The sequence below is a fragment of the Juglans microcarpa x Juglans regia genome, chromosome 4D (genome assembly GCF_004785595.1).
Source record: "Juglans microcarpa x Juglans regia isolate MS1-56 chromosome 4D, Jm3101_v1.0, whole genome shotgun sequence".
Classification (NCBI taxonomy): domain Eukaryota; kingdom Viridiplantae; phylum Streptophyta; class Magnoliopsida; order Fagales; family Juglandaceae; genus Juglans; species Juglans microcarpa x Juglans regia.
The window spans coordinates 27,741,762-27,763,475 of record NC_054600.1 but is presented as its reverse complement, the minus strand read 5'-3'; the positions used below and the strand labels follow the sequence as shown (position 1 = coordinate 27,763,475).

Genomic DNA, 21,714 nt, shown 5'->3' with positions numbered 1-21,714 from the left:
TTGTGGCCTTTACAATTGGACTAAAGGTTTCTTCAAAGTCTATACCAGACTGTTGAAGAAATCCCTTAGCGACGAGCCGTGCTTTCCGACGTTCGATTAATCCATCGGCAAGTTGTTTAGTTCTGAAAACTTACTTGCAGGTAACCATGTTAATGGCCTAGAAAGATGGAACTAAGGACTAAGTATGATTGGCAAGGAGTGCGTTAAACTCATTGGCCATTGCCTCACGTCATTCAGGATGCTTCCGTGTAACTGTGAAGTTGGAAGAGGTTTTAGGGATGGAGTCGGTTTCAGTAAAGTGAGCACGTGGAAGGGGCCATCTTACAGTGCCATCAGTGAACTGTCGAGGACGTTGGGTGTTGGTCCGTGATTGAATCACCATTGAGTGTGCATGTTGTTGAGGCCTCAATGCAAATTTTGTGCTTCAATTTAATAAGATCTTAAAAATATTATTTAAAATATAAATAATTGATTGTATTAAATACTAGATTTAATATTATAGAGCCTTGCACACATTAAAAAATATAAAAAATTATTTAAAATTTTATTTAATAAAATGATTTTAATTTTTTTTTTCAAAATAAATTTTAAAGAATATACTTCATTTTTATTTTTGAGAGTCTTGTATAGGTGGGACCTTATGGCCTTGCCAATGAGTCGGTCCTGGGAAGAGTTGAAGCTTCTCTTTCCTCTGTACAGGTTTTGATTCGGTGATGATTTCTATAGATTGATGAGTCTCTTTCTAAGCCGGCTCGGGGGATAGGCAAGTTTAATGTGAACTTCGCATAATTGTCTGGTATGCCTGGAAACATCGATCACAGTGAACGTACGACGTCACTGATGAGGGCATGACACAGGCCCATTGCGACAAAAAGGCTGGTGAAGCCGCACTTGGATTCATGTCAGCCTCGTGCTCGACCGTAATCGAACTCTCTTTAAAGTTCCACCGACTGCACGACATCGACATATGTAACCTTCATTGTCAGTCTTGATCAGCTTAACTGATATATACTACCTATATAATTATGCGCATTATCAGCTCAAATATATGAATTATCGATCGTTTTATTTCAATTACCCAATGGGCGGACCAATTAGCATGTGCTTTGTGGTGCGGTTTATATATATATATGGAAAATGATATTGTGACGATTGAGTTTTAATTTTTTTAATAGTTAAGAAAATAATTATTAATAAATTTATATATATTTTTAAATAATTAAAGATATTTAAAAGAATAAATCTTTTTAAAAAAAGTACAAATACATTAGAGGACATGCCCAGTGATACACGCTGGGCGACATATATAATATATATATAGCACCGTTCTTATATACATAGAATGCTTGTGGGGGAAAACCATTTAATTCTTGAAGGAACATTATTATATATATATTAATGTTCATGCAGATTCTACACCTTGTTATAAGTTGTATGCGCGTAAATACAGCACTTATTCATGAAGTTGTCGTAAAATATATTCATTATAATTATGTAAAAAAAAAATTAAATATCAATAATTTTATATCCGATTGATGTAATAGATTTTCAAATCAATAATACGTTAGTATACTATATATAGTACTATAATCGTCGCACATTTTTTGTGAATTGTTAAACATGATGAAACAAGTCTATTAGTTTTAAATACTTGAAAAGGGACACCAAAAGATTCCTCATCTCACTCTTAATTACTTAATCGTCATCCATCAATTCTAGAGTTTGATATTTTGAAGAATATAAATTATCTAACGATTAATAAATAATATCATATTTATATAGTGGGATCACGAGAATGAGATAAATAAAAAAATTGTAATATACAGCAGACGAACTCACACAATAAAAGATAAGGTATGAACCGTGTGAATTTAATGATCATAAAATCCAGCTACATCAGATGTAGGTGTCACGTGTCCTAAAATCAGTTTTACGCGCATATACAAAAACAAAAAAAAGAACCCACCTCACATGATCCAATACCATGAATTTCTTTCTTTGTATGAGCAGAATCGATCCGGTTAGCTAGCTAGTAGCTAGGCAAAACTCATCTGCACTTTAGGTCTATTATGGCCGGTTATGTGCTGTACGGTCTTCGAGATCTCAAGACAGTAACGGCCGGCCTGTTAAAAAGTTGGAAGAAGATAACGAACGGCGACGTTGGTTTTGGATAAGCTAGGAAGAGAGACATGATGATCATCTATACTGCAAGCTGCCAAAGGGGCAGGGCGATCATCTCGCTTTGTCTCAATGCAGCATTTCCTTTGTGGGGACTAGTGCTGCAGTGCACCATGCATCTCTTGTCTGGGCTCCTGAGATTTTGTTGCATGGATTTATGTTATTTTACCCTAATATTTGATACATATATAAGAATATATAATAGTACTACTCTTCATTCTTAATTTATTATCATTAGTCGCACTGTCGATAGGTATGTTATACATTAAGTGAGTTTATATATAGATCGAGTAATTAGATAAACAACCATTTAAAACGTGGCACATCAGTCAGTATAAAATCCAGAACCTAAAAAAAATAATATTTATCTAAGTATAATATATCATATCTAATAATTAACGTTGATATATAAATTGCTTATATGGAACCACTTTAAAACAATGTAAAGTTGTAAACCCCAAGTAAATGTTTAATATTATATATATATATGATCATGATCATGATTTATTGCATGCAAATTGCTATGATGTCTTGAATTCAACTCTATTTATAATGTTTTGGCCAACAATTATATGACGATATCTGTTGCACATGAGTTTTTTCTTTGTGGTCGGACGAATAAATTAATTTGACTCAAATTAAGGCGCAATGGTCGGATACAACTCGATCGATCTGATCGGTCCTGCTGAGATGGAGACGCAGTCCAATTATATATGTGGATTATAGATCCAATTACTACTCACAATTATTTTGCCTAGCCTTTTAATTTTGTGCACCAAATAATATTAATAATTAAGAGAAATATTTTAGTTACAAAAGAATTTTATCAAAGTAAACTTTCATATTGATTTGACTTGATCATGTGGTAGCTAGTAGTACTCCGTTAGATAGTAAAATTATTTTTATTATAAAATAGATATAATGTAGCACATGAAACCACGTCATTTTATAAGTTTATTTTAGTGAGATCATTTTGTAGTTGAGTACTAGCATTGGTTGTAAGAAAATAAACTTAATGGAAATGAGAAATAATCTAGAGGCCAACTTGCCTTCTTCTTCTACTCCATTTGATCATTCACTATAAGAAAACTATTTATTTGAGACCAATTAATTCCAAAAAAATGACTATAGTCTTTTGATTGCAATAAATTGGTTACAACAGCCTATTTTTCTTGTAATGATTTAAATATTACACTAGCATTTTACATACAATTTTACAAGAATAACTATGGTAATGTACAAAATGTAGATACAAGGAAAAATCAAAGAGACACATCACGTTGATTTAGGATGAGATTGAGGAGGAGATTGTGTTGTTGCTTTTAGTTTAGAATTTTCATGTATAGTAGCTCGAGATTAAGGAAGAGATTTGATTTTGGAATTAGGCCCATATATAGCAGCTCCAGTTTTGAGATCTTCATGAATACTCTGTCTAACATTGGTTAGCCATCCAAAAGTTAAAGTTTGGCTAATATGTCTCTTTTTAATTTTTAACTAATATAATTACTCAAAATTTAAACTCCACATTAGATTAGCTATTATACTCTCCATAATAATAATATTTATTTTTATTTTTCATATTTAATGCAATTATTTATTTATTTATATAAGTACTTTTTTTATTTTCATTTTCATAAATCTCCAACAATGTGCTAGAATGTACTAGATGGTGCTGGATGAATTACTATGGGAACCATGGATAAAAACGTACTCTACCATTTCCATTTCGTAATAATCTACACAAATGGTGGAGGACGTAGTAGGTAGAATCTGTACCCCTAGGCATATTTCAGTGTACCAATCCGGAAATACAAGCAGGTGCTATTTTACCAAGTGTTTTGCTTAATATTTGGTTGTCATTTTTCATTCTCGTTGTGTGTATTAAACATTAGGGAGAAAAACGCATCTTCCATTTTCCTGTTCATGCCTTCCCAATCTCATCCGAAAATCAAAACCCAAGATATGTAAGAGAGCTGATTCAGAAATAATTCAAGGAGAGAAGCTTTGAAGCAGCAAAGAGCCGTGAGGGAGAGAAGGAGAAATTAATGTTGACGGGATCACCTAGCGCTGATTGAAGAGCTCTATGTGAAGAAGAGGAGAGAAATGAACCCAAGACGCAATAAAGCTGAACGAATTTATGAAAATAGCAAAACAAAGATGTAGAAAATGGCGAGGACCTACAGCTCATGAGAGGAAGAGAAAATTAGAGAAGAACAAAGATGAGTATTGGGGAGGGAAGAAATTCTGAGAAGAGAAGTATAGTCGTGACATAAACTGGGATAACAAATCCAAGATCACAAGCCTGCAGTTTATATATATGACCACATGAATGTAGAGCTAGCATGGCTGTTGATTTCCTGATCATGGGAATTAAAAGGAGAAATTAATATAATTTATAGTTTTAACAATCCAGTACTGGAAATCTAAAATCCAAAATCATCCTGACCCTACACAATGTTGGAATTCGAAACACATTAATTGATTCATGATAGTCGTCTTCGAAGAATGCAACTATGTAGAAATGGCAACTCAGGAAAGACGTCGACAGTGAGCCTTGCACATATGTTGGCAATCATAAAAGCAAGGTCCACCGCAGTGAAGAGGGCAATCCAGTCTCATTCCTCTACACCTCCCTCTTCTCATGCATTGTGCAAACTCCCCCAGCTTGTAATTATCGATATCCTTGCTGAAAACTCGTTTCCTATATGCATGATTGTTGTTCATTCCTCCTAGTATTCCTGCTCTTCTTTCCTCCCCTTTACCATGTCTTGGTTGTCCCCCACATCCCCATTTATACCCTCCGCCTCCGCCTCCACCTCCCCATCCCCCTCCCCCTCCGCCTCCGCCACCACCTCCTCCTCCTCCTCCACCGGCGCCACCTCCTCCGCCACCGCCTCCACCGCCACTACCCTGTCCTCTAAAATATGGGCCATTATTTATATTCTTCTTGTTGAGTACAACTTCAGTGGAAGTTTTATTTCTTCCTTCGTTATCTTCATTTCCTTGAAGAAGCTTAGGGAGAGCGAAATTAGTAGAATTGCTTTGAGAATGCGCCGTGCCGCTTCCTGTTTCATCACCTTTCAGTCCACCAATAGCAATGGCAATGAACAAGACAAGCCGTGAAAATCTTATTGTCGTATCCATTAATTAAAATTAACTTTCAACGACCAAAGATGCAGATATTGGCTACATGCCTTTTGCCTATTATATATAACTCCATGCTTATGAGAAAAGTGTGGTGGCACTGCCAGCTAGGCATTTCGCCTACTTGATATCCAGATCTCCATCCAAACCAAACCAAACGTGCTCTCTTAGTAGAGCAAAAAGGAATATATATATTATATATGCCTTACATCTCACGTTGTCCCCACCCTGCAATTGCAGTGATTGATATGCACGCTGAATGAAGCCTCAAGGTTTGTTCGTCCTGAACTCCTTGGGTGCACCAATCGATCCAAGCCCACCATTAAAGCATGCGCATTCATCCTCTTGGATTTGTCTCAGCTAGCAAGTTTTCTTGAGCATGGTCCAAGGGGACCATGCCTATGCCTAGTGGTGTAAGTGTTCATCTCGGGTTTAGCTTAGATGATTTATGTTAGTAATGTCCTGATTTTGAAAGCACCATGCCCGTGTACTCCGTAGCGACATAGATCTCTAAGAAAAGCCCTCGCATCTCGCAAAAACAAACTAACAATCTATCACCAATAGGCAAATAGAATAATGTTTGCCCATAACATGGCGACAATAAACATTGGCCCTTTGACAAGTCCCATGAGTTATCAAGTTTTTAATCCTACCTCAAACAGCAAATATACCCATCTCTGCAGTGGTGGGCTGTAAAATTGTGCATTCAACAGGTCATGATCCAATATGTTACAAATCATTACCCGTATCAATCAGAAAGGAACCAACTACAGTACAGTGGTACATTGTAATACGTATATGGGTACAACTACGAGCTGAGTGCCTTTTGCTTGGCCTTGAAGTCTGGAATTTGAGGAAGGTATGGTGCAGCAAGCAAGCATAGAGATCATGGTGGGGGCAGTTTGGTGATATGCATTCATTCGAGACGGTGCAGGAATTTCTTTCTGGTTACAGAACATAATCAGACCATCATGTACCCAACTACTCATGTTGGGGATTGAAGATAGACATTAATTTTATATATACGGATTATGCTACAAGCAATACATTCACAGTTGGTGCTTTTACCCGTATCCACTACTTGATTGTTTGAAGTGGTGGATGAGGTAATCTTAATAAGATCGATCTTGTAAAGGAGAAATACTACAAGGAAATGATCAAAAGAGAATGAATCAGAACAAGGTGACTGTGCAGACACATTTTATGAATAGTCATGAAAAGTTCCTTTGTCCTCAGTGGACAATGGCATAAATTAAGGGTTCAAAAAGTAATTCGGGCACTAAAGCAATGCTTTTATGTGCGTTTATCGCCCTATATCAAGGCAGTCCAGAGACGCTCAAAGTTAGTTATATACAAATTAAAATTTAAAACATTACCGTTACGCAATGAAGTGAAGCTCTATATATATATGTCACGACATTAAATTTCGTTTAGGTTTCAGCAGTCAACATTTAACATTAGCATCCAAGTCCCTGGTTGCTTGAATCATTCAGGCATATATCCAACTCCAAGCATAACAAGCATTCAAACATAGAACAGGTTACAAACAACTGTTTATTAGCAGGCATCGTTCAATAACTTATAGGCTAATTTCAGAGACAATAAATTACAGATTAAATAATGAAAAGAGTGATAGGGAAAAATGTTGGAAGCGTAAGAGCAATGCTAAAAAGTGAGAACTAGATTAAGAGCACTCTTCCACGGATTTGGAATGTGTGCTGCTGAAAACGGTGCAGTAAGAATCTAGTTCCAGCAGCTCCAAGATTTGTGTTGTCTTCCCGAGATAAGAAGAGTGGCCTTCTATGATATGCGTTACATCAACCTGCAAAGCTAATGGAAGAATCATTAGTATTGGATAAAGCAATACCAGCATGAATCACAAGACCGTGTGACAAAAACAAAGATAGGAAACGGAGAACTTACATTTTCAATCCCGGGTATGTCAACAGCTTGAATACCAGCTAAACCTTGAGAAAGTAAACTGTACACGGGAAACCACTTAGTTCTATACTACTGAAATTCAAGGACTGCTATTTGAAAACGATAGAAGGAAATTGGCATCTGATGAACTGAGAAAAGATTCCGCATGGTACTTGTAAATAAATGGCATTCATTATCTTGCAAAATCACCATTGGGTTTGATAAATTCTATGCAGATCTATATTTAATGTGTTGGCAATCTTTTTCACATCCCAAGCTGAACTTACATACATGGTGAGGCCTCATTCAAAATTGACAAGGAAATGAACTATATACCTTGCACGGAAAATAATTCCAAGTATCCAATCATTTGAAGAATAAGCATTCACAAATCTGCCAGCAACTATCTACAAACCATAACCATGTTGTTGTCATGACACTTAAAAAAGTAGGGCAGAAAAATTGGTGCAAGAAACCACTCAAGAGATTGTAAAAGGCATAAAACTACCTTTCTAGCATCCTCCCAATTTTCATCTTTAATTGAAACTGGTGCTCCAAGAAGAACAACCCTTTCTACAAGTCCAGCTGCAGGCATACAACATCTGAGAATTCCGCTCAAACAATAATCCCATCTATCAGCAAATATGTATCAGCAGTGACCATTACCATTATCTCCTTCTGTATCAGCCAAACACTGGAGACATTTAAAAATTACTCGAGCCCCAAAGAGAAACCGATCAGTGTCACGGGCCTGGAACGCGCAAGGATGATACCAATGTCATTAAAATATACTTAGTACATTCAAATGAATTTGTCTTACCTGTTTCCGTGCAATCCCATCAACAATACTTCAGCAAGCAACTTCCCAGCTTTATCTGACCTGATCAAATAGAAAGAAGGGATAGAGTTAAACATTCCAAAACATCACTTAGTCAAATTTGTGTATCCAACTCCAAGAATGCTTAAACTTCAAGAAATGTTCAAAGAACACGTACAAAGACGCTACAATGAATGTCTCTGTATTTAGAACCAACTGGAAAAAATGTCATGTAACATGCATTATTCAGAGCAAGCACATCATTACGTAACCATAATGTTTTAATTTTATTTAACTAACTTTGAGGTTCTCGACATTTCCTGCATGTTTATTATTTGGATAATGAAACAAAACCAGCTTCCTTATATCCATCCAGACGTGGGTTTTCCCTTCCAATAAATGGAAAGCTAACCTGTCCACAGCAATTGCCCATTGGCTGTCTATAAGGTCAGATGCTGTAACTAATGTGGCTGGCAGAGCCAAAGCTGCAAGAAGTGTGCTTAGTACAGTCATCATGGCACCTTCTTTCATTAACTGCAACGCAAGTCCTGCAACAGGAGACAATACTGCCAGTCATTAAATTGCAAAGTGTAGTCAGTCACAAGTAGTCAGAGTTATAAGGTTCAGTAAAATACTTGAAGCAAGCCAGTCCTCAATCACAGTACTCAATGCAATCAAGTTCTTGGACTCCCACCAGAGTGCATACCTATATATTGCACCACATTACTGACTCTGTCGAAAGAATGAAGATCTAGCTTCTAGGTTATAAAGGCTCCGATGGAAAAGTAACTTTCATTTGAAGAACCAAACTATCCATTGAAAGATACATCAAGATCAACCATGTAGTATCAATTGATAATAAGTGGCAATTCCTTAAGTCAGTTGCAAGCCAACATATCCCTTGAGAGTACCAGCAAGTATAACTACTTTTTTTTTTCCACTTCCACTGAGGGAGGGGGAGGCAAATGGTGCTTATATTAATCATTGCATGCATCTCATAGTTAAGCGTTCTTTTCGACTGTGGTCCTAAGCAATTTATAGTAACAGAAGGAAATTAGGGGTGTCATCACAAAATGTGTTCATGCTCAGAAAAAGAGAAGCTTGTTAAAAAGGAAAAAAAGGTCATTTCAACTCTATATTGCTCCAAATGCCCTCACCTCTCCTTCTCAACAAAGATGAAGCACGGAAGGACACAACCAGAATATAGCATGCATAATGTAATAACAATGTGTTTCAAACCTGTCCAGATTATCATTGTAGCCCTTCCAAGGAGATATAAAATCTTCTTCCTCAAAAGCCAGTCCAGAAACCATAATTCCAACTGCCAGCCGCTGGGGAAAAAGTTCGTTAATATTGGCTGAATCATCATTCTAGTGAGCAACTTGCTCAAAGTACGTGTTAACATTGATAAAATGGGAAATGGACTCACGCCTTGGTTATTATTTCCTCCAATTGTTTTGAACTCAAACTCTTCAATGCTTCCAATTCTTCTAGCCATTTTTCTCCCTGAAAGACCAGCTCCCGCAGCTGCAATCCAAAAAGTGGTTTGCACCTTATACACCAGACAAAGCACTGGTCCTTTGAAGTTTTTGTCCTTAACTACCGCTGTGTGTAAAGTGGTTTTCTACAGAATTGTGGCTCTGCAAGACTTTATGCAAATTTCAAATCACTTTATTGCATACATTACAACCGATCCGTGTAGATTGATTTTGTTAGGGACTGTGACCTTGACCGGTCTATTTGCAAACTTCACAGACACAAGCATTCAGTGCAAGTTTTCCACAAAGTGACTGTTGTAAATAACTCTTCAAAATGATGATTTGGAACGATGATTTGGAAATCAATAAAATTTGGGGTACTGTTCCCTTTTTTTAAGGAAAAAAAAATCGGTCTTTAAATTCTGATCACAAGGCACTTTCCTTATAGATGAAAAAGGCAATAACAAGCATTAGCCAAAAAAAAGATTTGTTTCCTCCTAATTTAATAACACTTGATAGATCATGAAAAGAATCTTAGAAACAAAAACCATTTCTCATACCTCCAAATGATGCAGCTACAGCAGCAGAACCAGCAACGGATCCTGTGGCACTTGCTGCAGCAGCAAATCCACTAGCTCCAATTGCAGGGAGAATACTGCCCAATGTAGGAGCCATAGCACCCAAACCTTGAGCAATAGCTGGAGCAGCTAGGCCTGTAAGAAAATAAACTAAGGAAAGATTACACTTTACACTCTAAACTATTTGGATTGACACATTGCAACCTCCCCAATTCCAGCCATCAAGCCATCAAGATGTATAAAAAATTGGTCAAATGATGCAATACTGACGGTTGGATCTTAATGAAATCTGCAACCTCAGTAAATTCTAGCCATTAATATTGAGAAAATTAGTTGAAAATAAGTAATGTAACACAATCTTGATAGTTGAATCTTAATGGAGGGTGCACAATACAAGCTTTTTGCAGTTAGAGGGTGCATTGTGTCAATCCTAGTAGTTTATGATGTAAGGTGTAAAGCCCATGGTAGTTGGAAGGTGGAAAGTATACTTTCCCCGTAAAATAATATCAATAGTAAATTCTAATACAGCCTCCTGTCAGAAACTTCGGTTGAAGAAGAGTTATCTAATATATTAAAATCATCGTTTCCCATACCACCAGTGATGGCCATTAGGGTGCCTCCAGTTAAAGCGGCTGCACCAATGATACCTCCCCTCTTCCATTTATCCCAAGAGCTCTCTGAAATCTCAGATTTTTCTTTGTCTGCACCATCCTCTTTCTCTGAAGCAATTATAGAGAAAGCAACCATAATCTCCATGGCTTCCTGTTGACACACAATTTCTCCTAAAACTCCAGAAATGTATTGATACTGCTGGATGTCAGCTCATAATCACTACAAAACATAATTCATTCACATGTATGTGCAAAGTAGCTTGCACACACATTCTACTTAAAGTATAGGAAGCTTGCTCTTTTTTTTAAGTCCTGGGGGTGCACAGGCCCTCGGTAAGGAGTTCCTGCAAGTGCAATTCAAGGGGAAGTCCTCCAAGGGAAGTCCCTAGAAATTGTTTGCACCCAAGAGGATTCAAACCTTAGGCCTGGAGGGAGCATACCACCAAGACCTGAAGGAAGTTGCACTTACGAAAGAGAAAATACCACCTAAAATTAATATGTTAAAGGGAGATTAAAGGGAAGAGTTTTGAGTGGACTAACCATTTTTATCCATTCAACACCAAGCCACATTGCCAGCAACCGTAAAGCCACACGGTGTCGAGCATCATAGCCCATTCCTAGTTGAGAACACCTCTTGTCATCATTAGTATTCCTTGCAATACAAGCTGAAAGAAGCACATAAAGAACTGTCACTTTCCTCTGATAACTGAGCCTTGCTCCTTCTTCCATCTGTTTCTCAAAAGTCTCGCCTCTGGATCCAATAGAATCCTTTTCTTTAGAGGAAATCTTGGAACTTGTTTTCTGTGTAATTTCATAAGGCTCTGAAGCCACATCAGAAGTTGATTCTATCTCAAAATTGGAATTTTTCTCATGGAATTTTGTTTCTGCTTCATTACTCTCATTGTGGTCCTCAGAGGAACAAGGGAGGCATTCCATACTAAGCACCATAGCATCAACAGCTTTTGTCAAAGCAAGTTCCTTGTCAGTTCTTTCTGATGATGTTCCATCACTTTCATCTGATAGTAGCATCAAGAACTGAGATAGAATGGATATCAAATTCAGAAGGAATGAGATGGACGCATGGCGAATGTCAAATTAAAATTTCATTAAAAAAATATATATCTAAAAGATTTATTTGTATGTTAAGAAAAATAATAATTCTCTTCATAAGAGTAAGAAAGTATACCCAGCAGCCCATCTTTCTCTCTGCTAATCATACCAAGTGCCCCAGGAAAGAAAAACGACCTACTATGAACCATTGTGTATCAGAATTCTGATGGCATACTTCTTTTCCCTTAAGTATATTTTTAATTAGTATTTATTTTCAAGTAACAGAAAATGGTACTTCACAACATTACAATGAGACAAAACCAATGCATCAAAATGCGTCCCTAGTTTCATAAAACCTTATAATGAAAAGAAAAAATAACACGTCAAAATATATCATCAGTTCCTTGATCCTTACAATGAAAAAAAAAAAAAAAGAGGAACACATCAAAACAAACCAATTGTTCTTATTTACATAGTCATTTCTCAAAATATGAACGGTAAAAGCAATTTTTTTTCCTAAAATAAAGTTGAATTAAGGATAAGTACATATTCCCATTCAAGTGCAAGGATGTAAAGCTTCCAGCCAAATTAGCAGCAATAATGGTACAAAGGGTATAGCTCTTCAAAATTTATCAGTATGCGTGCAGCATATATGAAACAAAGCAAGCGGAAGAAATCAGAAATAGAGGGTACCTTAAATCACTTATAGAAACCCAAGCTACTTTTTTTTTTTTTCTTTTAAAGTCATTGATCATAACACGCAAGAGAATATCATACACAAAACATGTATGCACACTTCCTTCCTATCATTGGAAACCAACCAGTTTTAAAACCAATTACTAGTTTTGACAGAATTGAGATTAAGTTTAACTAATAGAAAACGGTAAATTCTTATCAATTAATCAAGACCATTTCTTTCAAACCACCATAAATTACCATTTATCTTGAAGGTCTAATTAAGTTTGTATAATATGAGAAAATTTTAATTATTTGATCAAGTATTCAAGCACCAGGGACATACCGCTCCAACATGATGACGGACTTGTGAAGAAGTCCCTGCGGTTTCTTTCAACCCATGCCCGGCTTGGCCATCCACTCCAAGAAACCTGTTCTAATCACCAGATTTACTTATAAATGACCCAAGTATGACTAACAACTTCAATCTCACCGTAATCAAATTAAATCCTCAATCAATAAACAACAAAATCATATTGACCTTACAATTATTAGAATGAACTCACGAGTCGCATCCCATGGCTTTTTGAAAGCAAAAATCACTATAATATCAAGATTTCACGCATCGGCTCTAAGTGCTCCGAGAGGGTATACAATCATGGGTTTCTTAGAGATGCCTAGAGTGAAAAAGAGAAAAACGAGTACCACTGAGTCTTACAACATTTACTACTATCGGTGCAAGTTTCTCGGTGCTCAATAAATGCAGTACAAATAATCTCATGTATTTTCATCTCTCATTTTAGGCTGTAAACTTTAGACATGGCTATCATAGTTATGTTCTGAAAATATAATGAACGCTGCAAATTTCTTCTCTTTGCACACAACACGATTACCTGAGGACATGCCAAAGCAAGCCAGATTTTTCGTGGACCCAAAGGTGAGGATCCTCAGAGACCGAAGCGTTCTTTCCATCGCTGGCCCCTTCACCAATTGGCTCCTCTTCTAGAGGGACTAAGTGATGCAAAGGCTGTGTTTGGTGAACTTGAGACTGGTGTAGAGCGAGCGCAAACAGAGCGGCCGACGCGTACCGCTGCGTGGACGTCAATAACCAGGTCTCCATGAATCAATAATCTCTTGGGCTGCAAAGCATTGAAACCCTACGAAATTCAATCGTACGAAATTAAATCTTTGGAGTTAGGAATCGAAGTAATTTCTGGTCTTACCTTTTCAAGATCGCACCGACTTCGCCGAATGAATGGGAGGTGTGAAACGGCTATTTCAATGTACGCACGCGGGAAACGTAACACGTGGATTAACGAACCGTGACCTATTGTAATAGTCTTTATTTAAATAAACTTCCAATAAAATGAGTATCTCCGTTGTAGTCTAGTTGGTTAGGATACTCGGCTCTCACCCGAGAGACCCGGGTTCAAGTCCCGGCAACGGAATGATATATTTTTTTCGTTTCGGCTTATTTGATTTTGTGACTGAAACTGCGACCCAGAGAAGGGATTGTATGCTCAGGCGCCACATATTATTTTGTTTGCCATTCACAGTGGGTGAGAGTATATTCCTTCTACTTAGTAAGCTTATATCTCATTTCATTAGTTGTTTGTGTCTGCTTGCAAAACATAGAAACATGGCCATCGTTGCCTGGAACACAACTGTTGTCTTCCTTCGCCTTTCACGCAGGCTACATACCATGGTCCGGTCTTCCTTTCTAAATTGGTGGCATTTTGACTCGAGTCTGAGAGTGGCCGCTCTTTTGTATTATTCATAGCAGTTCAGATGCTGCATCAGAAATGGTGTCCCTTTACTGGCAAAATGTCCTTAATTGTATTTGTGGGACGCCTTTGGCTATATATATTTGGGAAGATTTGAGAGTTGAGACGGCCTTTCGCCTCCCCTGTGGTTTACATTATCAATGACACTAAGCGAACAACAGCATATTAATTATTTAAATTAAATTATAATAATAAATTATGCAAATTACAGCATTGCTTTTCAAGATCATCATAATTTATTTTCCTTACTGGGTAGGAAAATTGAAATGTGGGAAGTAGAACCACAGCAAAATTCTTCCTCTCAATGTGGAATGGGAGCAGCATTACCTCCTCCACAGTTAGGTGTGGGATCCCACATGCCATAGTCTTCTTGCATAATCTCTGGTTGAACCTGGTACTGTTCTTTATCCCTTTCCGCCTGATCCTGTTGGGGATGAAACAGAAGAGATGCGGTTGTTGATGGAGCTGGTGATGATGACGATGATGTTGCTGCTACCATGAGCATCATAAAAGCAATTATCATGCAAAACCTGCGCATAACCAACCTTAGTGTTGGGGTTGGCATGATTTTTGGCTGCATGTCTAACCTTGTCCTCATCATACAGTAATTTTTATTTTAAAAGCTTTTTGGAAAAGCAATTAGCAACTAATTAGACTACTTATCAGGTATTTATAGCTGATTTATGATAATGTGAGCGCTAATGCTGGCGTATGAACTCAAAGCAGTGCCTATATTAAATTAATTAAAGTTCCTTTTCACACCCAACGGATGACACAACATGTTTCTTGCATGTAAAAGCAGCAAGGAACTTGACCCTTTTTTAAGGGCTGGTTTGGATTCAAGATAGATAAGATAATTTTAGATGAAAGATAAAAATTGAAAAAATATTGTTAAAATTTTATTTATTAATATTAATATTTTTTTAGAATTTGAAAAAGTTAAATTTGTATTTGAAAAAATTAAATTTTTTATTATATTTTGTGTGAAAATTTAAAAAAATTATAATAATGAGATGAAACACTTACTAAATTCAAACGTACCAAGTACAATGAGATGGAACACTTTGAATACAAACGGTGCCGTATAGCCTCTCTGGGCTGCGGCGTTTCCTGTCTTCAATCCAACGTGGATGGGTTATCTAGCCGCAGCCTCCTGTGAACCTGTCTCCAAAAGTTCGCCTGCGCTAAATAAATAAAAAAATTTCCGTTGCCGGGACTCGAACCCGGGTCTCTCGGGTGAGAGCCGAGTATCCTAACCAACTAGACTACAACGGATCTTGCTGGCTTGGGAAAACATATTTTATTTATACTTTTTCCTCAGGTCTTCTTTGGGCAAATAGACTTGGAGGAACCAAAATAGAAAAACAGAAATGTTTGTCATAAATTGAATTTTACAAATAGACATGACTTAATGTATTATATCAGATTATAAAATTAATTTTATTGTAAAATAGATTTAACATATCACATAAATGATGGATCCATATCAATTTGTGAGTTTACTTTTATATAAATAAAATCTAGACTTTTATTAAACTAAAAGAAACAAGAAGCTAAAGAAGATAAATGCATTTCATTTATTTTTTTAACTTTCAAGTTTCTTCTATTTTATTAACAAATAAAATAAAGTATAATTATTATTATTTTTTTACTTGAGAGAGTCGGGTTTCGAACTCTAAATCTCCATTTTAGAAGTTGAGAGTTATGCCAATCAGACCTAGAGTTTGTTGGCAAGTATAATTCATTTGGAGTATAGTAACTAAATGGTTCTGATTGTTGATAGCCCTTTAAAATAAAATCAAATTGAATATTAGCTTGGCTAAAAGTCAATGGTTTCGATTGAATGAACCTAACATGTTACATGCATCATTTGGGAATATTCACAAACACCCTTTTTCTTTTATTAAAGGGTGAGTAGACTTTGAAATCATCACAGTGGACAAGTCCTAATGATTAACTCAACCAAATTGTCGCCGAGAAAAAAAAAAAAAAAAAAAAAAAAAAAAAAAAAAAAAAAAAAAAAAAAACTCAACCAAATTGTCTGTCCTCCCTATTCCTTCCTGAATCTCCAAACTACCAACCAGCCAAATAAAAACTACAGGAGTTTTTGGGAGATTCGACACGTACATCAGTTTGTCCCTACTGACTGCACCAGTCGCGGAGCCATAAAAATTAAAAATAGTGAACAAGGGGCTTCAACACAGCCATTCGATGGCCCCAACCCCACACCAACGAGGTTTTTTTGAGTTCTCAAGTCAAAGCATCATTATCATTAGTGTTTGCAACTTTTGTATTATGACAATATCGTTCTCCCTTGGCTATATAGTAAGCAAGAAATAATGATGCCTCAATTGGTTTCTTCTGGCTGGTTAATTTTCCTTGTCTTTGGAAGCATTTTACGTGATTGAAATCAGTGTTGCTATTGACTCATATCTGTAACTAAAGAGTGAAGGTTTTACTATGCCAAAATTGTCCGGAAATCCCACATGCAACAAGGAGGCAAGTTGCAATTCAAAGAAATAATATTTACAGTTATAGAATGCGCAAGTGTCACACATTCTTTTTTAAAAAAATAAAAAAATATAATACCTATATGAAAAGATTAATTTTTTAATAGTAGACCCACTCTTTTTTAAAAAAAAAAACTCAACACTTATATAACTTATGGTTGTATATAACATTACTCGACAACTACATGCAGTTAATCAAAGCAAAGAAGCTATGATACCAAAGTGTAATTCCTGCATAAAACTAGGAAAATGATGAGACAAATTGCAAATAACCTAGTAGTACACAGCATAGACTATTATTGCCCATTGGATTGATCATTTCTAGACCGTAACCCAGAAATGGGAGAAGATTTACAGCCTTTAATTCACATTCCCAGGCCCTTCACTACAGAGCACACTCCATCTACAGACTGCTTTTTCTCGAGTTCTTGTCAAAATTTAAAACATTAGCATCATTCTCATAGTGACAGATGATGTTCTTCGTTGTTCATCGTTATAAACCTCCGATTTGATTGCTATAAGTATCTACAGATAAAAAGAGATGGTAAGATCAATTAAATCATCACTGAGAATCACGTGCGCCATAAGTCATAAATGCCAAAATACAAACATTTCTTTCTCCATTTGACACCTCGAGTAAAAAAAAAAAAATACACTAAATGGAAAGCCCCAGGCTTCCAAATCTGGACTTGATCAATCCAAAATAAACTCTACACAAAGAATGAGAAAGCATAGAGGTAATGTACACGTCTCAAGTGAAGAGAAGGGGAAGAAAAGAGAGGTAGTGAGATTCTTTAGTAGCTATTGGAGACAACAGTACGAGAGCAACCGCTTGAAACATTTTATTATGCAAAGGCATGATGCTTGCTGAAAACATTGACGAACTATACACCTCACACTTGGCAACCTGAACAACATGATGGATTAATACAGAAAAAGGACCAAGTCTTCTAGCTAAGGATCATTATGAGATGGCATATTAAAGCACATGCACTTATCTTTCATCGCTTCGGCCTCACTTCCATACTCTTTGAATCTGTACTCTTCCTGCTTGTAGGTAGAAGGCACCTTTCCCTCGCTGTAACATTGATTGCACAGACTAAAATGAGATTTCATTTCCTTGAAGCGGGACCCAATAATTGGATAGCGGCAAACTGAGCAAACATGGTGACCATGCCGGTTCCTATCCCCAGTTTCAAGCTTCAAAAGAGTGGACATGATACCAAACCCCCAATCAGAATCATCAAACATAGCAAGAAACTCAGAGTAAGGCACCATTGAAGCATCTGTTTCTCCATGGACTTCCAGTATCTCACTAATCCCATGAGAAGGAACATAAATAGCCCTCAAGATTTTGATGTATCTGACAGCATCAACCTTTTTAATCAGCGAAATGCCTTCATTCACGGGACGCCACAAAAGGGCGTCAAAAGCCACACGCTTACGTTTCTCTGGAGGGCCACTGCAAATGGGGGCAAGGACAGCAAAAAACACACCCAAATCCACCCTGCCTGAGCCTACTTCATCCAGAACAGAGAGTATTCTCTCGTTTATGGCTTTAACAGCTCCTTGGAAGGTCTCAGGCTTTAGGAAACTGAGTAAACGACGAAGAATCACTTCCAAGTTAGGCTTGCGTATGGAATTCTCAGGAACGCCACTACCAGAATAGGACACCGGCACATCACCATCAATCATTTCCTTTTTCAGAAGTTCTACATCACAGCGACCCAACCTGGTAATCCTCTGGAAAGCCCTAATTTGAAGAGCATTGGCCAAGTCCGATCTCAACGTAGTCTTCTCCCCCGCGGTCTTAAATTTTACGGGTTCCACAGTTATAAATGCCCCTTCCACATTGGTACCCTCTTTAGACTTCACCTTTATTTTCTGCATCTGCTTCAAATGGGATATCGCATCATGCAATTCAACCCTCTTTGTCATTTTCAAAGCTTCCTTCAAAGCTTTCTTAGCATCTTCAGTTTCCCCAGCCCCCAACAAGGACACGGCCTTGTTGAGCTGTGCCCGCCAATGATTTGGCCAAACAGCTAAAACCCTAGTATACATCTCCGAAGCTCTCGGAAACCTGCCCAAGTCCATATAAAGCCCACCCAAATTGTACAAAGCATCCACATGACCGGGTTTCAAATCAATAGCCTTCTGAAACACCTCGATTGCCCTCTCATCCTCATAAATAGCATGCAAAGCCGACCCCAAATCGCAATGGGCATCAGCATAATCCGGTTTCATAAATATAGCCTCTTCTAAGGCCCTTACGGCCGCCCTATATTCGCCGACTCCAAACAAAGCGCTACCCAAAAGTTTCAAAGCTCTAAAATGCGTAGGACAAAGAATTGCAGCTTCCCGATAATACTCACAAGCACTTAGAACCATACCTTCACCTTCCAGCGCAATCCCGAGATTAACATAAATCTGTGGTAGCAAATAACCCCACTGATTCCCCCCCGCCTCGGCCGCCTCCATGGCCAACAAGAACTCCTCCTTGGCCTCTTTATATTTGCCAAGTACGTAATAGCAGTTCCCAGTTCTGAAATGCGGCCTCACATCCACGGGTTGCAACTCACAGGCCCTCTTGAAACTCACCAAAGCCTCCTTAAACAACTGATGCTCATACAAAACTCGACCAATTGCCATATGCCCATCAAAGGCCTCCTCTCTCGACCTCGCCCCGTCGGCTCGGCTTCTCAGAACCCCCAATTCCTTGACGAACACCGCGTAGTCAGGCCCAGACTCTTCCCAGATAACCCTTTTGTCCGAAATCTCCGTCGACGGTCCCAGTTCCCTCGACCACCCTGCGTCCGAGTACGCGTCGGAATTATCGCCCTTCGATTTCCCATCTTTCGCTTGCTTTGCCTTCAACCTCTTGATAACAATCTCCAAATCATCGACTATTTTCCATGTGTCATCGAAGACGATGCCGTGGTTGGGCGAGACAGCCCAAGCCGCTGTCCTCTGCTTCTTCTGGGACTCGATTGCGCGCTCCTCTGCTATTGAAGACGACGACGCTTCGGAAATACCCTTTATATTATCTTCCAAATTGAGCTCGAGCTCGAGGGAGTCGAAGTCACGGTCGACGTCGCCGGCACCATCGTCGTAAGTTCGCAAAAGCCCCTCGTAGGTCAAACCCTTGTCGCCGTCGATGAACTCGTCGTATGTCCGGAAAACCTCGTCGAGAATGGCGCTGATTTGCTCGTCGCTGAATTTCACCCTCGGGTTGACGGCCACGACGAGAGCCTCCATTTCCTCTCTGTTAAGCCCCCCGTCACGGTTGGCATCGAATTGCTGGAAAATTCTCTTCACTTTCTCTGATCTGCTACCTCTCGTCGCCATTTATCCTTTTTAGTTCCTTCTGTTTTTCTTTTTTCCTGAAGGGTAGAGATTTGGATATATTTGGATATAGCTCTAACGGGTAGAGATTGATCACATGAACATGAAGGGGGAGCTTAATTTCCCGATTTTGAGAGCATAATTTGCGGGTGACTGCTCTCTCTTGTCTGGAGGACACTCACGGACAGATTAAACCAGAAAAGGAGAGAAACAAAGAGAAATAGAGATAGATAGAGACAGTCTGACAGAGTCGTCTCTTTTTCTCTCTCTCCTCTGTTCTTTTTCTCACACACTCTCCTCTGGCCGTTGAGTGTGGCAGTGATGATAGCTGGGAGGAGGTTGTGGACTGTGCCACTGCTAGTGCCAGCCCCACAAGACTCGATAAAGCACAGTCGTTTTTACTTTTTCTGATTTTTAAATTAATTTAATTGGTTGACTGTTTAATAATAGCAGTAGTAGATGGTCCAGGCAGCTGTCATCTTACATTACAAAGGTCGTGGGGTGAGGTGGCGTATTTCTAGCTTCCACCGTAATTTTAAGGGTACTACTACCATAGAACTTCCAAGTCTGCTTCCGATAATGAAATCCATGTGCTTCAACCGTCGAATAATCTCGTTGGACCTACACTACCGTTAGTTTACTTTCAACCGAAGTGTTTTGACGACCGTTTTTATTTTAATTTTTAAATGTAATAATAAATTAATTAAAATATTTTATTAAATTTTAAAAAATAAGAGAAAAAATTTGAATAAAAATATTAGCAAATTAAAAGAATTATTTGAATATCATTTTTTAATATCATTTTAATTATAAAATTTGTAAAAAATGTATTGATTTTTATTAAGTTTATAAAAATTATATTAATTTTTGTATTTGTATAAGCGATTAAGCAATAATTAGATAAAAAGTTTGAATATTTAAAATTAAAAAATATTTTGTATTTGAATAATGTTGAAGAATAAAATTATAAAAATATTTAAAAATCCTATCTTATTTTTTTATCCAAAGGAGCTATTAATCTCACTTGTAAAATCTTGCATTTATGCGAAACAATGCAACTCAGTCTGAGTTCTATGACAAGAAAAATTAGAGCTTAATCTACTAAATACGAGTAATGTTATTTATCATCTCAATTTTTATCATATTTTTATCATCCTATAATGTGATATTAGGTTATTAGAAATTATTTATTATATTTTACTTGTAAATCTGTTATCTAATATCACATTATGGAAGAATGATGAGAATTATAATGATGAATATATTTTTTCATAAAAAAAAATATGAACGAGTTGACCCGTTCAGTAGGTGATGCGAAGTGATGCTTTGGACTAAAACTTTTCATATTATAATTGTTAATTGTAGAGTTTTATTAAAAACACTGCTATATTGTTTATTTTTTAGCAAATATACGCTCCGAGTGCTTTTAAAATTAGTTACGATAGTATTTGTTTTAAAAATATTTTTATTTAAAACGAATTTTAAGACTGTTAAAAGCACTTTTTTAAACTGAAGCCAAAACAAGTGCGAAAGCTGCCTTTCTACCTATCAAAGAGAGAATTAAAAAGTGTGAACAACATCATGCTAGACGATTATCTGAAGGTTTTTTAGGCTTTAATCATACAAA

The 21,714-nt window shown here is 37.3% G+C and overlaps 3 protein-coding genes and 2 non-coding genes across 5 annotated transcripts; 1 reads left to right on the top strand and 4 right to left on the bottom strand.

The window, feature by feature from the left end:
- Positions 1–4,576: 4,576 nt before the first annotated feature.
- On the bottom strand, positions 4,577–6,673 carry LOC121260664 (protein FAM98B-like). Its single transcript, XM_041162610.1, has 2 exons — positions 5,085–6,673; positions 4,577–5,036 (listed from the first exon to the last, which is right to left on the bottom strand). Exons 1-2 carry the CDS (start codon positions 5,320–5,322, stop codon positions 4,708–4,710), a joined length of 567 nt encoding a protein of 188 aa, XP_041018544.1. The 5' UTR covers positions 5,323–6,673; the 3' UTR covers positions 4,577–4,707.
- Positions 6,674–6,860: 187 nt separating this feature from the next.
- LOC121261708 (transmembrane and coiled-coil domain-containing protein 4-like) lies at positions 6,861–13,786 on the bottom strand. The gene is given in 17 exon segments (XM_041164202.1): positions 6,861–7,144; positions 7,246–7,303; positions 7,579–7,649; positions 7,751–7,827; positions 7,909–7,968; positions 7,971–7,993; positions 8,063–8,122; positions 8,472–8,607; positions 8,695–8,765; positions 9,299–9,390; positions 9,489–9,586; positions 10,098–10,250; positions 10,709–10,877; positions 11,267–11,761; positions 12,798–12,882; positions 13,345–13,590; positions 13,675–13,786. Coding segments are annotated over 16 exon segments (2,013 nt in total). The 5' UTR covers positions 13,572–13,590; positions 13,675–13,786; the 3' UTR covers positions 6,861–7,006.
- A 40-nt stretch (positions 13,787–13,826) lies between these two features.
- TRNAE-CUC lies at positions 13,827–13,899 on the top strand. The gene has a single exon. It is a non-coding gene; the product is annotated as a tRNA-Glu (tRNA).
- Positions 13,900–15,437: 1,538 nt separating this feature from the next.
- TRNAE-CUC lies at positions 15,438–15,510 on the bottom strand. Its single transcript has one exon. It is a non-coding gene; the product is annotated as a tRNA-Glu (tRNA).
- Positions 15,511–17,565: 2,055 nt separating this feature from the next.
- On the bottom strand, positions 17,566–20,460 carry LOC121259766 (uncharacterized TPR repeat-containing protein At1g05150-like). The gene has a single exon (XM_041161501.1). The coding sequence runs from the start codon at positions 20,088–20,090 to the stop codon at positions 17,700–17,702; it is 2,391 nt and encodes a 796-aa protein (XP_041017435.1). The 5' UTR covers positions 20,091–20,460; the 3' UTR covers positions 17,566–17,699.
- Positions 20,461–21,714: the final 1,254 nt, after the last annotated feature.

What these genes read in the sequence shown, in the direction of transcription:
- LOC121260664 (XM_041162610.1), bottom strand. Translation starts at nt 5,322, where the DNA reads ATGGATACGACAATAAGATTTTCACGGCTTGTCTTGTTCATTGCCATT. An exon ending in ATATTTTAGAGGACAGGGTA is followed by an intron (nt 5,037 to 5,084) that starts GTGGCGGTGGAG and finishes GTGGAGGAGGAG; the next exon opens with GAGGAGGTGGTGGCGGAGGC.
- LOC121259766 (XM_041161501.1), bottom strand. Translation starts at nt 20,090, where the DNA reads ATGGCGACGAGAGGTAGCAGATCAGAGAAAGTGAAGAGAATTTTCCAG.